This window comes from Crinia signifera, chromosome 3 (genome assembly GCF_055691185.1).
Source record: "Crinia signifera chromosome 3, ASM5569118v1, whole genome shotgun sequence".
NCBI lineage: Eukaryota > Metazoa > Chordata > Amphibia > Anura > Myobatrachidae > Crinia > Crinia signifera.
The window spans coordinates 331028165-331052309 of NC_139219.1; the positions used below are offsets into that span (position 1 = coordinate 331028165).

At 47.2% G+C, this 24145-nt stretch overlaps 1 protein-coding gene across 26 annotated transcripts in view; it reads left to right on the forward strand.

The window, feature by feature from the left end:
• Positions 1 to 24145, forward strand: part of OTOF (otoferlin) — a 341513-nt gene that overhangs the window by 310767 nt on the left and 6601 nt on the right. For 13 of the 26 annotated variants that reach the window (XM_083178857.1, XM_083178866.1, XM_083178868.1 and 10 more), the window contains 7 exons: positions 37 to 179; positions 4022 to 4110; positions 7158 to 7256; positions 7496 to 7594; positions 14359 to 14600; positions 19876 to 20054; positions 20201 to 20301. In XM_083178857.1, coding sequence (XP_083034983.1) covers positions 37 to 179; positions 4022 to 4110; positions 7158 to 7256; positions 7496 to 7594; positions 14359 to 14600; positions 19876 to 20054; positions 20201 to 20301 — 952 coding nt within the window. The remainder of the gene's footprint in view (positions 1 to 36; positions 180 to 4021; positions 4111 to 7157; positions 7257 to 7495; positions 7595 to 14358; positions 14601 to 19875; positions 20055 to 20200; positions 20302 to 24145) is intronic. The other 13 variants (XM_083178870.1, XM_083178872.1, XM_083178877.1 and 10 more) reach the window with 3 other exon arrangements.

Genomic DNA, 24145 nt, shown 5'->3' on the forward strand with positions numbered 1-24145 from the left:
AGCAAATTAACTATTGTTTTGCTGCCATCCCTGCAGGTCAGAAGAAACAGACTGATGAACATCTAGCTCTCTCTGTCCTCCATCACTGGGAGGAGATCCCCCGGGCTGGGTGTAGGCTGATTCCAGAACATGTAGAGACACGGCCACTGCTAAATCCAGACAAACCAGGAATCGAACAGGTAGGGTGACATTCTATGCTTTGAGATAAATGCGCATGTTTTTTTAGCGCACCACATCGTCGCAAATCGCACTTTTTCAAATCGCACTTTTCAGTAATAATTTGCATATTTAATGTGATGCGATTTGGAGGCTGAAAAGTGCGAAGTGGTGCGATTTGCGGCGAAGTGGTGCGATGTCTTTAGTCCTGAAAATGTGCGATTTTCATGTCTAAAAATCGCACGTTTGCAGGAAAGCGCAAATTTAAAAAAAAAACCGAGCGCGGGGTCCCCCGCCAGAGCATAACCAGCCCCGGGCTCATTGAGCCGGTGCTGGTGACATAAAATCAGGGTCCCCGACAAATAGGGGTCCCCTTGATTTAATGCAACCAGCACCAGGCTCAAGGTCCGGCGCTGGTTCCCAAAATACGGGGGACAAAATGACTAGGGGTCCCCCGTATTTTAAGAACCAGCACCGGACCCAACCAGCCAGCAGGGTAATGCCACAGCCGGGGGACACTTATTATATAAGGTCCCGCGGCCAAAGCATTATCCCCGTGGCTGGTCAGCATGGGCAGGGGTCCTGGGGAAGTGGGGACCCCCCCAATGAAGGGGTCCCCCCCTTCCAGGACTTACCAGCCCATGCTGATAGTCCGGGGCTGTCCCCGATGCCCCTGGGCGGTGGGCATCGGGCTGATGGATTGTGTAAAAAAAAGAAGAAAAACTATTGTTTTCTACTGGCGAACTATGAGTCCCAGCAAGCCTACCCCGCATGCTGGGACTTGGAGAACCACAAGTCCCAGCATGCGGGGCATTAAAGGGCCCGCTGGCACTTATAGTTCTACAGTACAAAAAATAGTTAAAGAAAACACACTGACACCCTGAAAAATAAAAGTTTAATACACACATAACACACACACACTGATACTTACCTACCTTGAGCCCGTAGGTCGGTCCCTGGATCCTGGGTCCGGGCTCCAGGGCAGAAGAGTCCGGTTCCGGGGCCTTGGTCCTGGTTCCGGGGCTCCTGGGCTGAAGAATCCGGGGTCCAGGATCTGAGGTAGTCCCCAGGGGTACCTTAGGAAGGAAATCCAACTCACCTGGTCCCCGGCGACGACCTCGGCATCCTCTCCAGCAGAACCGCTGCTGCCATCTGGTACCCGGCTCACAGGACTTTCACAGGCGCAGAGATGTTTCTTCCTCTGCGTCTCTAGTCAGAATGATTTCTGGCCAATCAGGAGCCGAGAAAGTCGGCTCCTGATTGGCCAGAAATCATTCTGACTAGAGACGCAGAGGAAGAAACATCTCTGCTCTAGATGCGCAGAGATGTTTCTTTCTCGGAGTCTGTATTCAGAATGATTTCTGGCCAATCAGGAGCCGACTTTCTCGGCTCCTGATTGGCCAGAAATCATTCTGACTAGAGACGCCGAGGAAGAAACATCTCTGCGCCTGTGAAAGTCCTGTGAGCCGGGTACCAGATGGGAGCTGCGGTTCTGCCGGAGAGGATGCCGAGGTCGTCGCCGGGGACCAGGTGAGTAGGATTTCCTTCCTTAGGTACCCCTGGGGACTACCTCGGATCCTGGACCCCGGATTCTTCAGCTCAGGAGCCACGGAACCCCGGACCAGCCCCGGAACCAGGACCAAGGCCCCGGAACCGGACTCTTCTGCCCCGGAGCCCGGACCCAGGATCCAGGGACCGACCTACGGGCTCAAGGTAGGTAAGTATCAGTGTGTGTGTGTTATGTGTGTATTAAACTTTTATTTTTCAGGGTGTCAGTGTGTTTTCTTTAACTATTTTTTGTACTGTAGAACTACAAGTGCCAGCGGGCCCTTAAATGCCCCGCATGCTGGGACTTGTGGTTCTCCAAGTCCCAGCATGCGGGGTAGGCTTGCTGGGACTCATAGTTCGCCAGTAGAAAACAATAGTTTTTCTTCTTATTTTTACACAATCCATCAGCCCGATGCCCACCGCCCAGGGGCATCGGGGACAGCCCCGGACTATCAGCATGGGCTGGTAAGTCCTGGAGGGGGGGACCCCTTCATTGGGGGGGTCCCCACTTCCCCAGGACCCCTGCCCATGCTGACCAGCCAGGGGGTTAATGCTTTGGCCGCGGGACCTTATATAATAAGTGTCCCCCGGCTGTGGCATTACCCTGCTGGCTGGTTGGGTCCGGTGCTGGTTCTTAAAATACGGGGGACCCCTAGTCATTTTGTCCCCCGTATTTTGGGAACCAGCGCCGGACCTTGAGCCTGGTGCTGGTTTCATTAAATCAAGGGGACCCCTATTTGTCGGGGACCCTGATTTTATGTCACCAGCACCGGCTCAATGAGCCCGGGGCTGGTTATGCTCTGGCGGGGGACCCCGCGCTCGTTTTTTTTTTATTTTAACCGTTTTTTTTTGTTTTTTTTACACCAGAACCCTGCACAGAACATTGCGATCTGTGCAGGGTTCTGGCTAATTCACCAAACAGAACCTGGTCTGAAATAAGTGCGAATATTAGTCACCTTAAAAGTGCGATTTGCGAAAACGCATTGCATTAAATAAGCGATTTGTATACTTTTCTTTACGAAAACATCTGGATGCGATAAAAATGCGATTTTATCTCGCACTTTTGGTCAGCATGCATTAACGCACATAACATGCGATTTCTGTCCCTTAGCGCATCCTATTAAATATGCGATTTGAAGGAAAAATGCGATATCGCCATTTTTTTACTAATTAACGCCAAAAAACGCAAATCTCATCCCATAGAATGTCACCCATGATAACAATTTTCACAACAGTGGGTGAGAGATGGAGGTCTGTGGACTCTCCGCATTATGTATACGGTGGAATTTTTCATTCAGCTACTCACTATATTTATTTCAACTTTTTGTTTAAATTAATATTCAAATTAATTAAAATAATTAAGTTAATGAAATTATTTGATTCAATTTAACTATTTGACATCAATTATTAATAAATTATTATAAAAAAAGATAACTTACTAAAGTAAAAATGATATCAATTTAATTATTTAAATTAATATTTGACTTACATGTAATTAATTACATGTCATTCAAAAAATAAATAATTTAATTATTTAAATTGATATTTGAATTATTAATTTAATTATTCAAATTGATATTTGAATTCCATGCAATGAAATAATTTAATTCAAAAATTAAATAAATAATTAAATTTAATTAATTAAATGGTTATCAAATAACATTTTATTTAAATGTAATGTCTTAAACTAGTCATGACCATGATGGGGCATTGTGCTGTCTTTCCCTGCCTGACTGTTGTATTATAAGTGCTTCTAGGAATGTGTTTTCTCATATAAACTAGGATTGGAATGTACAAAATTTCAATCAAAAGCACACCTTTTTCCCCAGCACCTACAGTAAACCTAAGGTTTTAAATGTGGATGCCTTTTCTCTAATCAGGCAAACAGATCCCTAATCACATCTTAGTAATCGCATCCCAGATACATGGAGAGATACAGGAGGGGTTCCCCACTCCTATGTATACCTACGTGTGGCCTCATACTCCCCTGGGGAACCAATCAGCTCCTGTCATTTTACAAACCCAACTGGCAAAATGATAGAAGCTGATTGGTTGGTACTTTATTTCTCTACACGTTATCTCTCTCCAAGTTTTAGTAAACCTCCTCAATGTATTTAATAAGTCCCATCAACCTATCAACCTAACAAGCCAATGGGCACGCTGGGAGGCAATGAGGCCAATCACTGGGCAATACTTGGCCTACTCCTGCAGTCTAAACCGCATGGAGAATCCCTCCTACTACATTACGGCATCTTGGTCCATTGATCCAGAGAATTACCTGGTGCATTTGATGAGCGCTTGAGTCTGTTCTTTACAGGGTCGTTTAGAAATGTGGGTGGACATGTTTCCGATGGACATGCCGGCACCAGGACCTGCCATTGACATCTCTCCAAGAAAGCCAAAAAGGTACCAGAAAAACAAAGTGATTAGTTTGTGTCTAAATGTTTACAAAAGTCCTCCGCTGAAGGAGAAGACCATGATGATGATGATGACATCTCTAAAGATTCTCAGCAGGTTCTGCAATACCTGATAGTATTTATGGTGTAGAAGCTCTAACTTTGGCATCTAACCAGAGTGACCTCACCTGAGCCACCCCCTTCCCCGACCCCACCACACAAGCAGAACCACCACCGCCACCCTTCCAGCCACAGTAATCCCTAGTCTACTAGTACACCGCCAATATTCCTCCAATGTTATATTTTGAATATCTTGGCCTATTTAGTCAGTAGTTTTTTTCTTATTGGTCACATAAGCCCCGCCCCTATTTACTAATGAAAAACTCAAATTGTTGCAGCAATTTACTCTCTAGAGGGGCAGTTTTGAAGGTCATTAAAAATGGGGTCCATAGTTTAAGGATTCAAGTTTTTTAACCGTGACAACAACCAACAACAACAAAAAAAGAATCGAATTTCACTTAATTCTGGAATGTTTTTGGTGGCTTCAGATATATTTTTATGTTTTCAAATGATATTTTATGTCTTTGTATATTTTCCATCTGTCTTCAGCTGTTGATGGTTAAATATTATTTGTAACTGGTATATGAGTCGGGTGTGGATCAGTTTGTCACCAGCAAGTTGTTAGACAGTCATTAGGTTGACACCGTTAGGTCGACATGCATTTAGGTCGACATGTGTCATGGTCGACATGCAGGAAGGTCGACGTGAGTCTAGGTCGCCATGGGTTAGGTCGACAGGGTCATTAGGTCGACATGGGTTAGGTCGACAGTCAAAAGGTTGACATGGGGTTCTTCACTGTCTTTTGACCCGAATATCGACCCAGTCGACATGGACACAGGTTAAAGTGCACCCCGTCCCCTCGCATGGCTCGCTGCGCTCGCCATGCTTCGGGCTCGGTGCCTCGCTAAACTCACAACACTATTTTATTCTCCCACCACACCCTAGTGGATGGTAGGGCATTAAATACCGCCTGTCGGCACATGTCGGCTCAAAAAACAGTGAAAAACCCCATATCGACCTAATGACTGTCCACCTAACCTATTTCGACCTAATGACCCTGTCGACCTAGACACGTCGACCTAATGGTGTCGACCTATTGACTGTCTAACAATGCTGGTGACCCAATGACCGTATCCCTATGAGTCTATGTACTAGGCATTGGAGAGAGTAAAAGTGGAAAGACATTAAATACTGGCCAACCAGCTCCCAACTGCCATTTTTCAAACATAAGAGCAAAAAAAAAAAAATTGCAACAATAGGCGCCATCCTATTAGGATGCTGAAAAAAAAAAAACCATTTTTCCGGTTAACACAAGTTCAGTGAAACCACTGTGTTTTTGAATGCCTGAGGCTAATTGGATAGCCTCTGGGGATTTACTGATTTACTGCAGGTAGTTGGAAACCCCAACATACAGTGGCATAGTAACACCACCACAGACCAAACGGAAGTTTGGGGTCCCCGACACCTGTTTTATGCAGATTCCATGCGGTCTCGTCATCCTCATGAGTCTGCTGGAAATGGCCTTCCAAAAAATGGCCGCTGACTGTCAGAGAAGCGCAGCACTACTTGTAAGTGACAGGATTCCTGGAATGCTGACATGCCGGTTAGCGTAAAACCCTTAGCAATAAGCATGGAACCCCTGGCAACGAGCATGTAGTTAAAAATTATAATTAATGACCAGTATGGGGGGGGGGGGGGGCACCAGAAACTTTTTTAATAAGTTGGTAAAAAATATCTAGTTAAGCCATTGCCCCCATAGCCTGTAACATGGCAGTTAGGAGCTGATTGACTGGTACTTTATCTGCATCCACCTTACAGTATCTTTCTCTTCCCGGCTTAGTACATAGACCCCACTAATTCCAGCAAACACATGTCACTCATGTCTTACCTGTGTAGAGTAATAAATATGTTTATATGTATTTCTAAATACCATCGGAATATACAGTAATACAGTAGTTAGTTTTTGGCTATTTAAAAATGAGCGTTTTTATTCATACCAGGCTAGTATGTATGTATATACACAGTCCAATATTCAAAGAGGGGGGGTCACATCAACTCTCAGTGATGTTTGGGATGGCAGCTGGTGTGGCTCCCCTCTTTGAATATTGGACTGTGCTGCAGGCTTACATCTGTAACTGCCACTGGCAGGGAAGTCCAGGAACAGAGCATTTTGTACCTAATGGAATGGGTCATGTTGGAGGGTATGATATATATGTAACACTGGTTTATTTATATGCAACAACCAGTACCTGAATATTTGGACTTTTAATCTTCGAAAATGACTTTTCCTATTTGCCTCTTTCATGCGATGAGGACAGGATAATATTCTGGGATAACTGGGAATATTTTTTTTTTTACATCAGCGGCAAACAATTTTTGTGAATAAATCCAGAAAGTATCATCACAATTTATCTTAATATTGACCAACCTGCCTACAGTACAATAACGTCTTCAGTGCATTGGCATGTAATGTTCCTGGTGGCGTCTGGCTAGGCCCGAGCTTTACTCTAGTAGAAGTCATTTGGTCACCATGGCTACAGCCATTCATACGTTCATGTCTTGATAATTTATTGAAGACTGTAAACTAGGCACTGGTTCTGAAGTTCTTCTGATTGGCTTTACTGGTAGATTCTACCATTGCTGGACCCTCGGCCTACGTGTAGTTCCTCCTGACTACAAAAATAGTTTTATTTATCACTCTGACCTCGCCAAAAATTGTGCTGGCAGATTATGTTATCCCTACAGCTCCATACAATGCAATTTGTTACAACACAAAATGGAACCCGACTGGGAATAGCCATTTCCCGTTGACTCCCGAATAGGCTTCTGATGAACCCTTCACAGAAGGTGACATCCCCTGGACTTCTGTACATCAAGTTGGTGGTTTGAAGGATCCAGATCCCCGGAGGTGATGTCCTCCGTCTCCTCCCGATAGTTCCACCCCACCCCTGTCCCCGACATGACCGCCTCTCACCTGTCTCACTATCTCCTTGCCAGATACGAGCTTAGAGTGATAATATGGAATACCGATGAGGTAATCCTGGAGGATGATGATTACTTCACAGGAGAAAAGTCTAGTGACATTTTTGTCAGGGGGTACGTACAAGCGAACACTTGACTCTTTGTGTTGTGTGTGGGCTTCTGTGTACACTCATGGCGCGCTCACACCAGTGTCCATGCTGCCGCTATTGCCGGGTTTTTTTTGCTTTTGTGTTGTGCGTGATTAACAGAATTTTGCCCTTTTTTTTTTTTTGCTCCTGTTTTTTATTTTACTTTTGTTTGGTTTCTTTGTCTCTCTTTTCCTCTTTGTTTACCGTCGTGCTGTTGGCGACTAGTTTTGAGCTGCGTGTTATAATTTGGAACACTGATGAAGTGATTCTAGAAGATGATGCGTTCATGACAGGAGAGAAGATGTCTGACATCTATGTCAAGGGGTAATGATGCACGGCCCGTATACTTCTAACACCCACAGCCCACTCCCCCTTCCCCTCTAACCCGCCTAACCCTGGGCGCATAGAATGTTCATACCCCCTGCCATCACTGCTTGCACCACTGCACTGAACTGCACTGAAATGCTGCACCCTTTTCCAGCTCGCTCCCATCTCTAGCTCGTGTCTGGGTTGCCATGTGGTGGCGCTGTTGGGTCTTTTGTCACATGAAACTACTCTTCAGTATTTGAGGTCACCAAATTGGGTCTCACCAATTGCTAACAAAATAAATAGATTTATTTTACCCACACCCCTAATAATTTGGGAACAGGGGAATAGTCTACAGAAAAGGCGTATAGCCTAATCTGGGTCTACACTATTGTATGCAACATTATTGCCACTAACGAGCCCTTCCATGGTGTAAAGGGAAGGGCTTGCACCATTGTAACTTTTGTCTTTGTCCATGTACAGGCCACCTATAGGCAAATACTTTCACCGACATGCCAGGGACACTCCCATAACAGGCGGCTCCCATAGAGACAAGGCGGCATACTAGTAACTCAACGAGTGAAAAATGACTTAAAGACTGGGTAGAAGCCCACAAAGGTGCAGGAAAACCCTAGGAATGTATCAAAACTCAATATTTGGGGTTCCAGTATAAATTTGTGGGAGATCCACTATCAGAAATGGTAGGGGTGTATGACCAGGAATACAAGGATTTAGCAGATGTTTGGAATAAATGTCCAGCAGAAAAAGTACAATCTAGGCCTGTGTATGGTAGATGAAGCCGCCTCTGTTGTATGTTTCTACAAAACCTTAATGAAGACAGTCAATGTCATTGGATTGGTTAGCGCCAACCACCCTCCCACATTCACTGCACCAATCAGTAAAACTGGGCGTTTCTTCTACGGCCCCCAGACCAAGAGATCTCCCGTAATCCTCAGCACTGGAGAGGTCTTTCTCACCCTGGTTCCACCACACAATCCCACCAGCTAGAGATGCCTCCAGGAGCGGGTGTGACTGCACACAGTGTGTTTCATGTGTTTGCACTAATTAATAAAACAAGGGCTGATTTTTTTATATTATTTATTAATATTCTACCCAACGTATAATTATAATTTTTTGCATTGTGTTCCTCGGCCCCAGGTAAGTGTCTCCATAACCTCCTTGTTTCTGAAAGGGCCTTAAGTTCGCCATGTGTGACCCTGCAGTAACAAAGGGGTTACGTCCGAGGAGCCTCCATTCTGCAGATAAAGATGACTGCATCACCCGAGCATTTTGCATGGCATGTTGGCTGTCCTATCGTGCGGTGCTACCTGTCTTCCTGTCTGTGTGTGGGGTGGGGGGGAGCATGGGGACTGTTACGTGTGTTTCCCCACAATGCTTGTTGCTTTACGCTGCATGTCATTTCTCCATGGGCAGATTCACTCATATATTGTGTATTTGTAACTATGCCTAATGTCGTACAACTGTATTCCCTGGACCACGATAGAACACGTTTGCAGGATATTTAATTTGAGACCCTGCAGGGGTGGGCATCAGGGGCGTAAAGAGGTGTTTTAGGCCCCATAAAAAAACTTGTAAGGGCCCCTATGTACCTCCCAAACTGTATATAACAGATGTAACAGGGAAGATGCCCCCTCTCAGCTCTGGGCCCCATAGCAGCTGAACCCCCGGCACCTATGGTAGCTACACCCCTGTATATAACACATGTAACTGTGACAGGGAAGGTGGCCCCTCTCAGCTCTGGGCCCCATAGCAGCTGCACCCCCTGCACCTATGGTAGCTACACCCCTGTATATAACACATGTAACTGTGACAGGGAAGGTGGCCCCTCTCAGCTCTGGGCCCCATAGCAGCTGCACTCCCTGCACCTATGGTAGCTACACCCTAGGTATAACACATGTAACTGTGACAGGGAAGGTGGCCCCTCTCAGCTCTGGGCCCCATAGCAGCTACACTCCCTGCACCTATGGTAGTTACACCCCTGTATATACCACATGTAACTGTGACAGGGAAGGTGGCCCCTCTCAGCTCTGAGCCCCATAGCAGCTGTACTCCCTGCACCTATGGTAGCTACACCCTAGGTATAACACATGTAACTGTGACAGGGAAGGTGGCCCCTCTCAGCTCTTGGCCCCATAGCAGCTACACTCCCTGCACCTATGGTAGCTACACCCTGTATATAACACATGTAACTGTGACAGGGAAGGTGGCCCCTCTCAGCTCTTGGTCCATAGCAGCTGCACTCCCTGCACCTATGGTAGCTACACCCCTGTATATAACACATGTAACTGTGACAGGGAAGGTGGCCACTTTCAGCTCTGGGCCCATAGCAGCTGCACCCTCTGCACCTATGGTAGTTACACCCCTGTATATAACACATGTAACTGTGACAGGGAAGGTGGCCCCTCTCAGCTCTGGGCCCCATAGCAGCTGCACTCCCTGCACCTATGATAGCTACACCCTGTATATAACACATGTAACTGTGACAGGGAAGGTGGCCCCTCTCAGCTCTGGGCCCCATAGCAGCTGCACTCCCTACACCTATGGTAGCTACACCCTGTATATAACACATGTAACTGTGACAGGGAAGGTGGCCCCTCTCAGCTCTGGGCCCCATAGCAGCTGCACTCCCTGCACCTATGGTAGTTACACAACTGTATATAACACATGTAACTGTGACAGGGAAGGTGGCCACTTTCAGCTCTGGGCCCCATAGCAGCTGTACTCCCTGCACCTATGGTAGCTACACCCCTGTATATAACACATGTAACTGTGACAGGGAAGGTGGCCCCTTTCAGCTCTGGGCCCCTTAGCAGCTGCACTCCCTGCACCTATGGTAGCTACACCCTTGTATATAACACATGTAACTGTGACAGGGAAGGTGGCCCCTCTCAGCTCTGGGCCCCATAGCAGCTGCACCCCCTGCACCTATGGTAGCTACACCCCTGTATATAACACATGTAACTGTGACAGGGAAGGTGGCCCCTCTCAGCTCTGGGCCCCATAACAGCTGCACTCCCTGCACCTATGGAAGCTACACCCTGTATATAACACATGTAACTGTGACAGGGAAGGTGGCCCCTCTCAGCTCTGGGTCCCATAGCAGCTGCACACCATGCACCTATGGTAGCTACACCCTGTATATAACATATGTAACTGTGACAGGGAAGGTGGACCCTCTCAGCTCTGGGCCCCATAGCAGCTGCACTCCCTGCACCTATGGTAGTTACACCCTGTATATAACACATGTAACTGTGACAGGGAAGGTGGCCCCTCTCAGCTCTGGCTCCATAGCAGCTGCACTCCCTGCACCTATGGTAGCTACACCCTGTATATAACATATGTAACTGTGACAGGGAAGGTGGCCCCTCTCAGCTCTGGGCCCCATAGCAGCTGCACTCCCTGCACCTATGGTAGTTACACCCTGTATATAACACATGTAACTGTGACAGGGAAGGTGGCCCCTCTCAGCTCTGGCCCCATAGCAGCTGCACTCCCTGCACCTATGGTAGTTACACCCTGTATATAACACAAGTAACTGTGACAGGGAAGGTGGCCCCTCTCAGCTCTGGGCCCCATAGCAGTCGCACTCCCTACACCTATGGTAGTTACACCCTGTATATAACACATGTAACTGTGACAGGGAAGGTGGCCCCTCTCAGCTCTGGCCCCATAGCAGCTGCACTCCCTGCACCTATGGTAGCTACACCCTGTATATAACACATGTAACTGTGACAGGGAAGGTGGCCCCTCTCAGCTCTGGGTCCCATAGCAGCTGCACTCCGTACACCTATGATAGCTACACCCTGTATATAACACATGTAACTGTGACAGGGAAGGTGGCCCCTCTCAGCTCTGGGCCCCATAGCAGCTGCACTCCCTGCACCTATGGTAGCTACACCCTGTATATAACACATATAACTGTGACAGGGAAGGTGGCCCCTCTCAGCTCTGGGCCCCATAGCAGCTGCACTCCCTGCACCTATGGTAGCTACACCCCTGTATATAACACATGTAACTGTGACAGGGAAGGTGGCCCCTCTCAGCTCTGGGCCCCATAGCAGCTGCACCCCCTGCACCTATGGTAGTTACACCCATGTATATAACACATGTAACTGTGACAGGGAAGGTGGCCCCTCTCAGCTCTGGGTCCCATAGCAGCTGCACACCATGCACCTATGGTAGCTACACCCTGTATATAACATATGTAACTGTGACAGGGAAGGTGGCCCCTCTCAGCTCTGGGCCCCATAGCAGCTGCACTCCCTGCACCTATGGTAGTTACACCCTGTATATAACACATGTAACTGTGACAGGGAAGGTGGCCCCTCTCAGCTCTGGCTCCATAGCAGCTGCACTCCCTGCACCTATGGTAGCTACACCCTGTATATAACATATGTAACTGTGACAGGGAAGGTGGCCCCTCTCAGCTCTGGGCCCCATAGCAGCTGCACTCCCTGCACCTATGGTAGTTACACCCTGTATATAACACATGTAACTGTGACAGGGAAGGTGGCCCCTCTCAGCTCTGGCCCCATAGCAGCTGCACTCCCTGCACCTATGGTAGTTACACCCTGTATATAACACAAGTAACTGTGACAGGGAAGGTGGCCCCTCTCAGCTCTGGGCCCCATAGCAGTCGCACTCCCTACACCTATGGTAGTTACACCCTGTATATAACACATGTAACTGTGACAGGGAAGGTGGCCCCTCTCAGCTCTGGCCCCATAGCAGCTGCACTCCCTGCACCTATGGTAGCTACACCCTGTATATAACACATGTAACTGTGACAGGGAAGGTGGCCCCTCTCAGCTCTGGGTCCCATAGCAGCTGCACTCCGTACACCTATGATAGCTACACCCTGTATATAACACATGTAATTGTGACAGGGAAGGTGGCCCCTCTCAGCTCTGGGCCCCATAGCAGCTGCACCTCCTGCACCTATGGTAGCTACACCCTGTATATAACACCTGTAACTGTGACAGGGAAGGTGGCCCCTCTCAGCTCTGGGTCCCATAGCAGCTGCACACCATGCACCTATGGTAGCTACACCCTGTATATAACATATGTAACTGTGACAGGGAAGGTGGCCCCTCTCAGCTCTGGGCCCCATAGCAGCTGCACTCCCTGCACCTATGGTAGTTACACCCCTGTATATAACACATGTAACTGTGACAGGGAAGGTGGCCCCTTTCAGCTCTGGGCCCCAATAGCAGCTGTACTCCATGTACCTATGGTAGCTACACCCCTGTATATAACACATGTAACTGTGACAGGGAAGGTGGCCCTCTCAGCTCTGGGCCCCATAGCAGCTGCTCCCCCTGCACATATGGTAGCTACACCCTGTATATAACACATGTAGCTGTGACAGGGAAGGTGGCCCCTCTCAGCTCTGGGCCCATAGCAGCTGCACCCCTTGCACCTATGGTAGCTACACCCTGTATATAACACATATAACTGTGACAGGGGAGGTGGCCCCTCTCAGCTCTGGGCCCCATAGCAGCTACACCTCCTGCACCTATGGTAGCTACACCCCTGTATATAACACAAGTAACTGTGACAGGGAAGGTGGCCCCTCTCAGCTCTGGGGCCCCATAGCAGCTCCCTGCACCTATGTGGTCAGCATTCATTAAACAAAAAAGTATTTAATGCCAGGTTCTCCCAGTTGTTCTGGTAGGGAAGCAGGGAAGACGTATAAATATTTACTGTTTTTATAAATGTTAGAAGGAGATGCACCAAATATTACTCCTGTGCCAGTAACTATGGATATTACTGTAATGCTGATGAATAGATTTATGATGTTTGTTAGGTGCTTGCAGGTTCATAAAACTGGGCCAGCTAGGTCTAATTGGTATAATCGCCATCTTTAAAGTTCTGTCCATAGATACAGGGCCGGATTTAGCCTTCAGGGGGCCTGGGTCACTTTAGACAGGGGGGTCTGCTCCCACTTGTCATTACTGGCCGCAAACTGCATGGGAGACTCAGCGCTGCCTCTGATTAAAAACCCTCCCATGATGAGGCCGCTGCTGCTGAGCTCAAGTATATGATGAGCTCCACCAATCAGAGCTTAGCCCAAGCCTCTCAGCCTCTGACCTCTTGTGCAGTCTCAATGGACTTAACTCCCAGTAATGCACTGCACACTTGTGCAGTCAGTGTGCCTTGGCTCCCAATGCTCAGCACCATTAATCCTTGTCACATTGACAGATAGGTGAAGCTGCAGCACTACCCCACTCCCAAGCACAAACCCTTTAGCTTTTGCGCATGGCAATCACATGCCAACGACAGGGGGCCCCTAGATAGAGGGGGGCCCAGAGTTACTGACCCCCTGAGTTCTCCCTATTAATCCAGCGATGCATAGATAGCAGATGCTCTCATAGCGTATATATTGGCCATTCTATGCAGCCCAGTTGAGGAGGTCTTTTCCCTACACTACCTGGTGGGGGCGATGGAGAGAGAGGGCTGGCAAAGGTAGTTCTATAGTATTCCTGCAGATAGTGACCACACTGCTACTGTAGTGCCTGACAAAGGGAAGAGTCATGGTAAGTGAGGGCCCTGGGATAAAGGTTCACCATATTGGGGAAGGTATTTAGCACTGCTGCCCGTATACTGTTACTTCCCTTTTACTTAACACTAAGTAACAATTTTTAAATTAGAAGCCACCGATATTACATTGGGGATACGTTAGGATAACTTTTTCAATGTTTTTGAGACACCTATTCATTTAATCTCTGTCCACTGCCTTTGGCACCGGGTGCGATACGTAGGTGGCTGAAGGGGCAGCAGGAAGATAAGCAGGACACGGATGTCCACTACCACTCGCTTACCGGAGAGGGGAATTTCAACTGGAGGTTCCTGTTTCCCTTTGATTACTTGGTTGCCGAAGAGAAGATCGTCATCTCCAAGAAAGAATCTATGTTCTCCTGGGATGAGACGGAGTACAAGATCCCGGCCCGCCTGACGCTACAGGTGTGGGATGCCGACCACTTCTCCGCAGATGACTTTCTCGGTACGTGCCTATGCTATGGGGAGTGATATGGTGATGGGGTATCAATTGCTTTAGAGGAGCAACATGATGGAAATGCTGGGCATTCCCATGTGCCATCCCCCTGTCCGCCCCCTGCCCGCCTCGATGTGTGCGAATGCCTCGGTGACTGTGAAAGTCGCCATAGGCGTTTATACAGGGGGGCTGCACATAATCCTAGTCCCCAAAACATCGGAACAGGGTCATATTCAGCCAAAAAACTAAGCTCAATCACTCCCCTATTCTTAATGAGCAAAAGTACTCCATGTTATAGAGTGCAGGAGTACTCCCATGTCTTAGATAGCAAAAGTACTCCATGTTATAGAGAGCAAGAGTACACCCATGTCTTAGATAGCAAGAGTACTCCCATGTCTTAGAGAATGAGTATTTGGCAAGCCAGGTTAGGTGTGGTTACACTGGGATATGAGGAAAGATTAGCCAGGTTAGGTGTGATTACATTGGGGTAGGAGGAAGGCTAGCCAGGTTAGGTGTGGTTACATTGGGGTATGAGGAAGGCTAGCCAGGTTAGGTGTGGTTACATTGGGGTATGAGGGAAGGCTGGCCAGGTTAGGTGTGGTTACATTGGGGTATGAGGAAAGGCTAGCCAGGTTAGGTGTGGTTACACTGGGATATGAGGAAAGACTAGCTAGGTTAGGTGTGGTTACATTGGGGTATGAGGAAGGCTAGCCAGGTTAGGTGTGGTTACATTGGGGTATGAGGAAGGCTAGCCAGGTTAGGTGTGGTTACATTGGGGTATGAGGGAAGGCTGGCCAGGTTAGGTGTGGTTACATTGGGGTGTGAGGAAAGGCTAGCCAGGTTAGGTGTGGTTACATTGGGGTATGAGGAAAGGCTAGCCAGGTTAGGTGTGGTTACATTGGGGTATGAGGAAGGCTAGCCAGGTTAGGTGTGGTTACATTGGGGTATGAGGGAAGGCTGGCCAGGTTAGGTGTGGTTACATTGGGGTATGAGGAAAGGCTAGCCAGGTTAGGTGTGGTTACATTGGGGTATGAGGAAAGGCTAGCCAGGTTAAGTGTGGTTACATTGGGGTATGAGGAAAGGCTAGCCAGGTTAGGTGTGGTTACATTGGGGCTGTAATAAAAAAGGATCGATTGGTTAATCTATCACAAGATTTTAATGGCAGATATATGTTAAGAGGTGAAGGTCACCAGCAATATTAAAATAGATACACATGTAACAATAAAAAGTTCACAATCCTCACCAACCGTGGAGACTTGGAATGATAGACAGTCCCGGATGTAATATCCAGAGGGATAGGCTTGGTTCCCAAATTCTGGCCCAGAGGGAGAACCGCCGCGGTGTCGCCGTTGGACAGGAGTGGCCCAAGGTGGCACAAATAACCAACTCCTTCCAAGGCGTGGTGTTGAAGTGCGGCAATGTCCTCAACCTCCTGTGGGGCAATAAAGATTTGTAGCCAGATTAGGGAGATGGAAATATAGCATCCAGTTGGGGGTTCGCCAAATCGGTGTTAGAGAATAAAAAGGTTGGGAGGATGTGGCAAAGGGTCCTGCTTACGCGTTTTGCTACTCCTGGTAGCTTTATCAAAGGAAATCCTGCACAGTATCTATTTTAATATTGCTGGTGACCTTCACCTTATAACATGTATCTGCCATTAAAATCTTGTGATAGATTAACCAATCGATCCTTTTTTATTACAGCGCTGCTCACTTGTTTTGTTTTGTTCTTTGGTTTTCACGGGACTGACCATCCCGTTTCAGAGCAGCAGCTGGGTAAAAACAGCTCCTGTCAAGCGCCCCAGGTCCCATCTCACTGCGTGAGCCGGGGCCACACACCCTTTTTTTCTCGTGGTTACATTGGGGTATGAGGAAAGGCTAGCCAGGTTAGGTGTGGTTACATTGGGCTATGAGGAAAGGCTTGCCAGGTTAGGGGTGGTTACATTGGGGTATAAGGAAAAGCTAGCCAGGTTAGGTGTGGTTACATTGGGCTATGAGGAAAGGCTAGCCAGGTTAGGGGTGGTTACATTGGGGTATAAGGAAAAGCTAGCCAGGTTAGGTGTGGTTACATTGGGGAATGAGCAAGGCTAGCCAGGTTAGGTGTGGTTACATTGGGCTATGAGGAAAGGCTAGCCAGGTTAGGTGTGGTTACACTGGGTTATGAGGAAAGGCTAGCCAGGTTAGGTATTGTTACATTCGGCGATGAGGAAAGGCTAGCCAGATTAGATATGGTTACATAGGGCGATGAGGAAAGGCTAGCCAGGTTAGGTGTGGTTACATTGGGCTAGGAGGAAAGGCTAGCCAGGTTAGATGTGGTTACATTGGGCTATGAGGAATGGCTAGCCAGGTTAGTGGTGTTACATTGGGCGATGAGGAAAGGCTAGCCAGGTTAGGTATGGTTACATTGGGCTATGAGAAAAGGCTAGCCAGGTTAGGGATGGTTACATTGGGCTATGAGGAAAGGCTAGCCAGGTTAGGTGTGGTTACACTGGGTTATGAGGAAAGGCTAGCCAGGTTAGGTATTGTTACATTCGGCGATGAGGAAAGGCTAGCCAGGTTAGGTGTGGTTACATTGGGCTATGAGGAAAGGCTAGCCAGATTAGATATGGTTACATAGGGCGATGAGGAAAGGCTAGCCAGGTTAGGTGTGGTTACATTGGGCTAGGAGGAATGGCTAGCCAGGTTAGATGTGGTTACATTGGGCTATGAGGAATGGCTAGCCAGGTTAGTGGTGTTACATTGGGCGATGAGGAAAGGCTAGCCAGGTTAGGTATGGTTACATTGGTCTATGAGAAAAGGCTAGCCAGGTTAGGGATGGTTACATTGGGATATGAGGAAAGGATAGCCAGGTTAGGTGTGGTTACTTTGGGCTATGAGGAATGGCTAGCCAGGTTAGTGGTGTTACATTGGGCGATGAGGAAAGGCTAGCCAGGTTAGGTATGGTTACATTGGGCTATGAGGAAAGCCTAACCAGGTTGGGTATGGTTACATTGGGATATGAGGAAAGGATAGCCAGGTTAGGTGTGGTTACATTGGGATAGGAGGAAAGGCTAGCCAGGTTAGGTGTGGTTACATTGGGCTATGAGGAAAGGCTAGCCAGGTTAGGTGTGGTTACATTGGGCTAGGAGGAAAGGCTAGCCAGGTTAGGTGTGGTTACATTGGGCTATGAGGAAAGGCTAGCCAGGTTAGGTGTGGTTACACTGGGTTATGAGGAAAGGCTAGCCAGGTTAGATATTTTTACATTTGGCGATGAGGAAAGGCTAGCCAGGTTAGGTGTGGTTACATTGGGCTATGAGGAAAGGCTAGCCAGATTAGATATGGTTACATAGGGCGATGAGGAAAGGCTAGCCAGGTTAGGTGTGGTTACATTGGGCTAGGAGGAAAGGCTAGCCAGGTTAGATGTGGTTACATTGGGCTATGAGGAATGGCTAGCCAGGTTAGTGGTGTTACATTGGGCGATGAGGAAAGGCTAGCCAGGTTAGGTATGGTTACATTGGGCTATGAGAAAAGGCTAGCCAGGTTAGGGATGGTTACATTGGGCTATGAGGAAAGGCTAGCCAGGTTAGGTGTGGTTACACTGGGTTATGAGGAAAGGCTAGCCAGGTTAGGTATTGTTACATTCGGCGATGAGGAAAGGCTAGCCAGGTTAGGTGTGGTTACATTGGGCTATGAGGAAAGGCTAGCCAGATTAGATATGGTTACATAGGGCGATGAGGAAAGGCTAGCCAGGTTAGGTGTGGTTACATTGGGCTAGGAGGAAAGGCTAGCCAGGTTAGATGTGGTTACATTGGGCTATGAGGAATGGCTAGCCAGGTTAGTGGTGTTACATTGGGCGATGAGGAAAGGCTAGCCAGGTTAGGTATGGTTACATTGGGCTATGAGAAAAGGCTAGCCAGGTTAGGGATGGTTACATTGGGATATGAGGAAAGGATAGCCAGGTTAGGTGTGGTTACATTGGGCTATGAGGAATGGCTAGCCAGGTTAGTGGTGTTACATTGGGCGATGAGGAAAGGCTAGCCAGGTTAGGTATGGTTACATTGGGCTATGAGGAAAGCCTAACCAGGTTGGGTATGGTTACATTGGGATATGAGGAAAGGATAGCCAGGTTAGGTGTGGTTACATTGGGATAGGAGGAAAGGCTAGCCAGGTTAGGTGTGGTTACATTGGGCTATGAGGAAAGGCTAGCCAGATTAGATATGGTTACATAGGGCGATGAGGAAAGGCTAGCCAGGTTAGGTGTGGTTACATTGGGCTAGGAGGAAAGGCTAGCCAGGTTAGATGTGGTTACATTGGGCTATGAGGAATGGCTAGCCAGGTCAGTGGTGTTACATTGGGCGATGAGGAAAGGCTAGCCAGGTTAGGTATGGTTACATTGGGCTATGAGAAAAGGCTAGCCAGGTTACGGATGGTTACATTGGGATATGAGGAAAGGATAGCTAGGTTAGGTATGGTTACATTGGGCTATGAGGAAAGCCTAACCAGGTTGGGTATGGTTACATTGGGATATGAGGAAAGGATAGCCAGGTTAGGTGTGGTTACATTGGGATAGGAGGAAAGGCTAGCCAGGTTAGGTACTCCAATGTCTTAGAGAATACTACAATATCTTAAAGTCTTAAAATGAGCCAAGTTCAATCAATTATTCTTGTATTGATATATATTAGCAGAAGAATCAGTCAGACAAATACTCTGTAAACATATATATATATATATATATATATATATATATACATATATATAAACACCAACAATAGTGTATTCAGCGCCCTATAATTTTTGATGTCTTAAACTATAATTGATATATAAAATGAATAAATGAATATAAAAACAATATACCCTTGAAGCTTCTTGTTTCTTGTGGAATAAATTTTCTTTTTATTTTCACAGAGCTTTAAGACAAAGCTCTGTGAAAATAAAAAGAAAATTTATTCCACAAGAAACAAGAAGCTTTAAGTGTATATTGTTTTTATATTCATTTATTCATTTTATATATCAATTATAGTTTAAGACATCAAAAATTATAGGGCGCTGAAGACACTATTGTTGGTGTTTATGTGTAGTAGTAGTTCCTACTAGTGGGGAACTAAGTGTCTACAGCGACCGATTCATTTCTCTATTAGCGCAAATTGGAGAACTTGTTCTGCATACATAGTAGAAGGCGAGATGGGCAATTGTCCGCAGGCTAGCAATCTCTGGCGCAGGTATCACCACTGTGATCAGGATATACCCATGTGTATGTAAGGTGGTGGTGGTGGTGGTGTCAGTAATATTTCTTGCCTTTTCACCATCAGGTGCAATTGAATTGGACTTGAACCGTTTCCCTCGTGGAGCAAAGACGGCAAAGCAGTGTTCTATAGACATGGTGGCTCCAGAAGTCGATTTGCCAATGGTCTCTATCTTCAAGCAGAAGAGGGTGAAAGGATGGTGGCCGTTCGTGGCCCGGAATGAGAATGATGAGCTAGAACTCACGGTAAGACAGAATATTTCCCACGCCAGGTGCCCTGGTGGCTTTATATATTGCCCGATGTCTGGAACCTATCTGGATGGGCAGATGAGGGAACATATGGTTGGGGAAGTTCTATTGATAGAATAACGTAACATTCTGTCTTTGATCAGGGTAAAGTGGAAGCAGAACTCCATCTCCTGTCTGCAGAGGAGGCAGAGAAATGTCCAGCCGGGCTCGGACGTAATGAGCCAGATCCTCTGGAGAAACCAAAGTAAGTGGGCTCACTATGATGCCAGTCACTTCCCATAGTGCTGCTTATCAGGGTGATAGGCTAACTGCTGTTCTGAGATTGCTCATCACATCTCAGCACAGAGAGAAAGCAGGGCATCCCCAGGTAGGGGAGCCTGGGCATCTCTGTCAGCCAGAGGGCAACCAGCAGCCGCTGGCACATGCTAATTCCTCGCCAACTGTTTAGTTAATATTATTATTATTCTTTATTTATTATTATGGTGTCACAAGGTACAAAAACAAATGAGCAGAACAAGAATATAATGCTGCACAGTGCAAGACAATGTAGCACATGTACATATTATAGAACATTGCTGCATGAGGGTCAGGACATTGAAATAAGTATTAGGGTGGAGCATGAGTTAGGGGCTGTTATAGGGAGTATAATCCAACAGGAGATGACCAGTGAGTGGATGAGGGTCTTGGTAGAATCCTGGGAGAGAAAGAGTTTGATCCTGGTGATATCTCTGAGATGGAAACAACAGGACTGTGAGAGGTGCTAAATGTGTGGTGTGAAGCAGAGGAAGGAGGCAAAGGATGACTCCAAGTTAGGAGATAGTGGTGCCATCAATAAACAGTAAGATTGGGGGAGATGCGGGTATGTGGGAAAGGTGGGAAGATGATCAGCTCAGTCTTACGTGTAAGAAAGTGGGACATCCAGGGAGAAATAGCGGAGAGACAGTTGGAGATACAAGTGAGGAGAGCATGGGAGAAGTCAGGAGAGGAGAGGTATCATCAGCATAGAGGTGATATTGGAGGTCACATAAGCAGATGAGCTCATCTAGATAGGACGTATAGAGGGAACAGGAGGGGACCAAGGACAGAGCCTTGGTGGACACCCTACAGTTAGTAGGTAAGGCAGTGCTCAGCAGTGGTTCCCATGAGGGAAAGTCACAGCTGTTTCCATGATTTCCGGATGTGCTTGCAGCTAAATCTGCTCTATAATTGTCCCATTGACACCCAATAACCTGACACCGGTAAATAAAAACATGATGTACCTGTGGGGGACAGTTACCCCTCCCTCAGACCATACCTGTGCGTGGGGCTGACACAAGGTGCATCGTGCAATATATCAGTGATTTTCAACCTTTTTAACTTGCGGAACACTAAATAAGATTTTAAAATTGCCAAGGCGCACCTTGAGATCCCCACAGGACAAAACACATTGGACATCACAGGGGGAAAAAAAAAACCTATTGGCCCCCATATAAAAAACAATCACACTGGTCCCCACAGGTAACAAAAGTAAAATACATTGGCCCTTTACATGAAAAGAAGAGACCAGTAAATAACAGCTGAACCGGTGGTGGCTGTAAACTGGTTTGGGCATCTCTAGATCTGGGGGCACACTTGAGAATAAGACACACGAGTGTGCCATGTTACAGTGGTTGAACAAGCCAGAGAAAATTCCAAGCAAATGGTCTTCTGACTTCAGGTCCTTTGTATCGGTAATATGTCAGCGTCTGTTGAGGACAATATATGTTAATATGTCAGCGTCTGTTGAGGACAGCGTGGCGCTCAGTGTGATGGGAGCAGCTGGGAGCATCGTGCCTGTTCCTGCTGTTCCCGTATAGCTGCCCTGCTGCACCCCATACTGCACCCCCAATACAATATTATACTTTGTTGGGTTGGTTGGGGTATAAGGGAAAATTAGCTGTTAGTCCTGTACAGAACACGTACTTCCACCAGAGAAAATGTCTAAATTCCACAGCCAAATGGGGAAGGTGGAAAATCCACTCGTCTCAGGCCAAAGAAAATCTGTGTTTCTTTATATGTAACTAAGGGGTCTATGTATTAAGCTTTGGAGAGAGATAAAGTGGACAGGAATAAAGTACCGGTCAATCAGCCTCTAACGGACATGTTACCGGATATGTTTGAAAAGTGACATTTAGGAGCTCATTGGCTGCTGTGTTATCACCTTCCACTTGCTTAGCAAATATGCCCCATGACACTTTCCATTCTCCATGGTGAGACCACAGGACATGCAGGGTGGCCACAGACACCTTCTGTGGAACATTCGGTATTTTGGGGGTGGATTTTGTTCATTTGGTGGAATTAGGCCCCTCTCATTTTTTGGTTCCACCCAGACACCTCCCGTATTATAGACCAGCAGCCCCACAGGACAGAAGGAGCTGTCACATCTCTATTGATGCCGCAGGTTGCACAGGTGACCTAGTCCTGCACCCCGGGGATCTTGCCTTCTGTATCCCAGCATGGCTGCCCTTGGACTGTAGGGGGCTGAGTAATTGGATTGAGCCCTCTGCTGGGGATGGAGGGGGAGGAAATACCCCATCACATCTTTCATTTCATCTGAGCTGCAGCGGACGTCAGGGTTACACTGAACAGTACATTTCCCGTGCATGTGTCATATGTACATGGGTCCTAGACATCATGGTATCATGGTAAGGGCATAAGCTCACTGTGCCACATGTAAATTATTCCGGTTCTGTGGCTGTCTTCTGTCCTTTAAATGGAAGAGACCAGTCACTAACAGGCAGGGCTATAACTGCAGGTTGGCCAGAGTGACACCCACTGGGGGCACCTGTTGTGGAGGGCACTATCCATGTCTGTAGTAAATGCCTGATATAACAGCACCTGCAGGCTGAATGTATAAAGCTACCTATGGTTAGGGGGCCTCTCGCCAGTCATCTGTTATCATGCTGGCTGGGCTGTACCTGGCTCTCGTCCTAAGACGCTATAATGTGGTGGCCAGAGAACAATAATGGGGGGAACGAGTCCCATGTAGTTATAATATACAGCCAAAGGCTGGTCACCAACTGGCAGATAGCTAGCACAATGGCCGGTATAAGATAGCGAGCACAATGGCCGGTGTAAATGGTCGGTATAAGATAGCGAGCACAATGGCCGATATAAATGGTCGGTATAAGATAGCGAGCACAATGGCCGATATAAATGGTCGGTATAAGATAGCGAGCACAATGGCCGATATAAATGGTCGGTATAAGATAGCGAGCACAATGGCCGATATAAATGGTCATAGAACAGTTACACCGTCTGCTGTAATATTCATCAATTAAAGAGAAGATGTCGGAATACTTTGGGTTTGGTTGGAAGGAGGAGACCTGGTCATTCTGACGTTCTCTAGTGGAAGAACGGGATAGATAACGGAGCTGCCAACAGCCACCAGACCCTGGAGACATGTGAAAGCTGGGCTGCCATGAAGGCACGTGTTCCACACAAGTCCCATCTCTTGCTCTGTGAAGGTCCAAAATACTCATCACCCTCCCAATAACATCCTCAGGGAAGGCAGGGGAAACTGCCGATTACGCCAATTAAATGCACCACTCCTTTATTATACAGTAACAGACTCAAAGTATAGAGAAAAGTAAAATGGCCCCTGGATGAAGTTGTCCTTGATAAGACTGGAAGTGGTTCCACCATATACTTGTGAGCTAGCGAGTATGTAATGACTAATGGGGGTCTGTCTTTTAGTCTAGATCTGTAGCACTTTAGCTAAGAGGCTCAGAGCGTTCCACTCAGAGGTCCTACCATTAGCTCAATGCCAAACTCTTGTGGTCTGATGGGTGGGCGACTTTGCCAGTTGTCATTGTTGTAGATGCTATAGACAATGTGATTAATGTTTTGGACCCCTTATTGTGGATAATTATTGAGTTTTATGGGTGCTCCTTCCCTTGTCTATCCCCACCCCCGAAGGGACACAGTGTATCCAACATATACTTCTACTCCCAGGGATAAATCACACACTGAGACATGATCAGCGAGGTCCAGGATAGTAAATGTAGCCTACAGGTTCCCCTATACATGCATGACACAAAGCTCCAGCGTACTGACGCACTGTCGCTGTC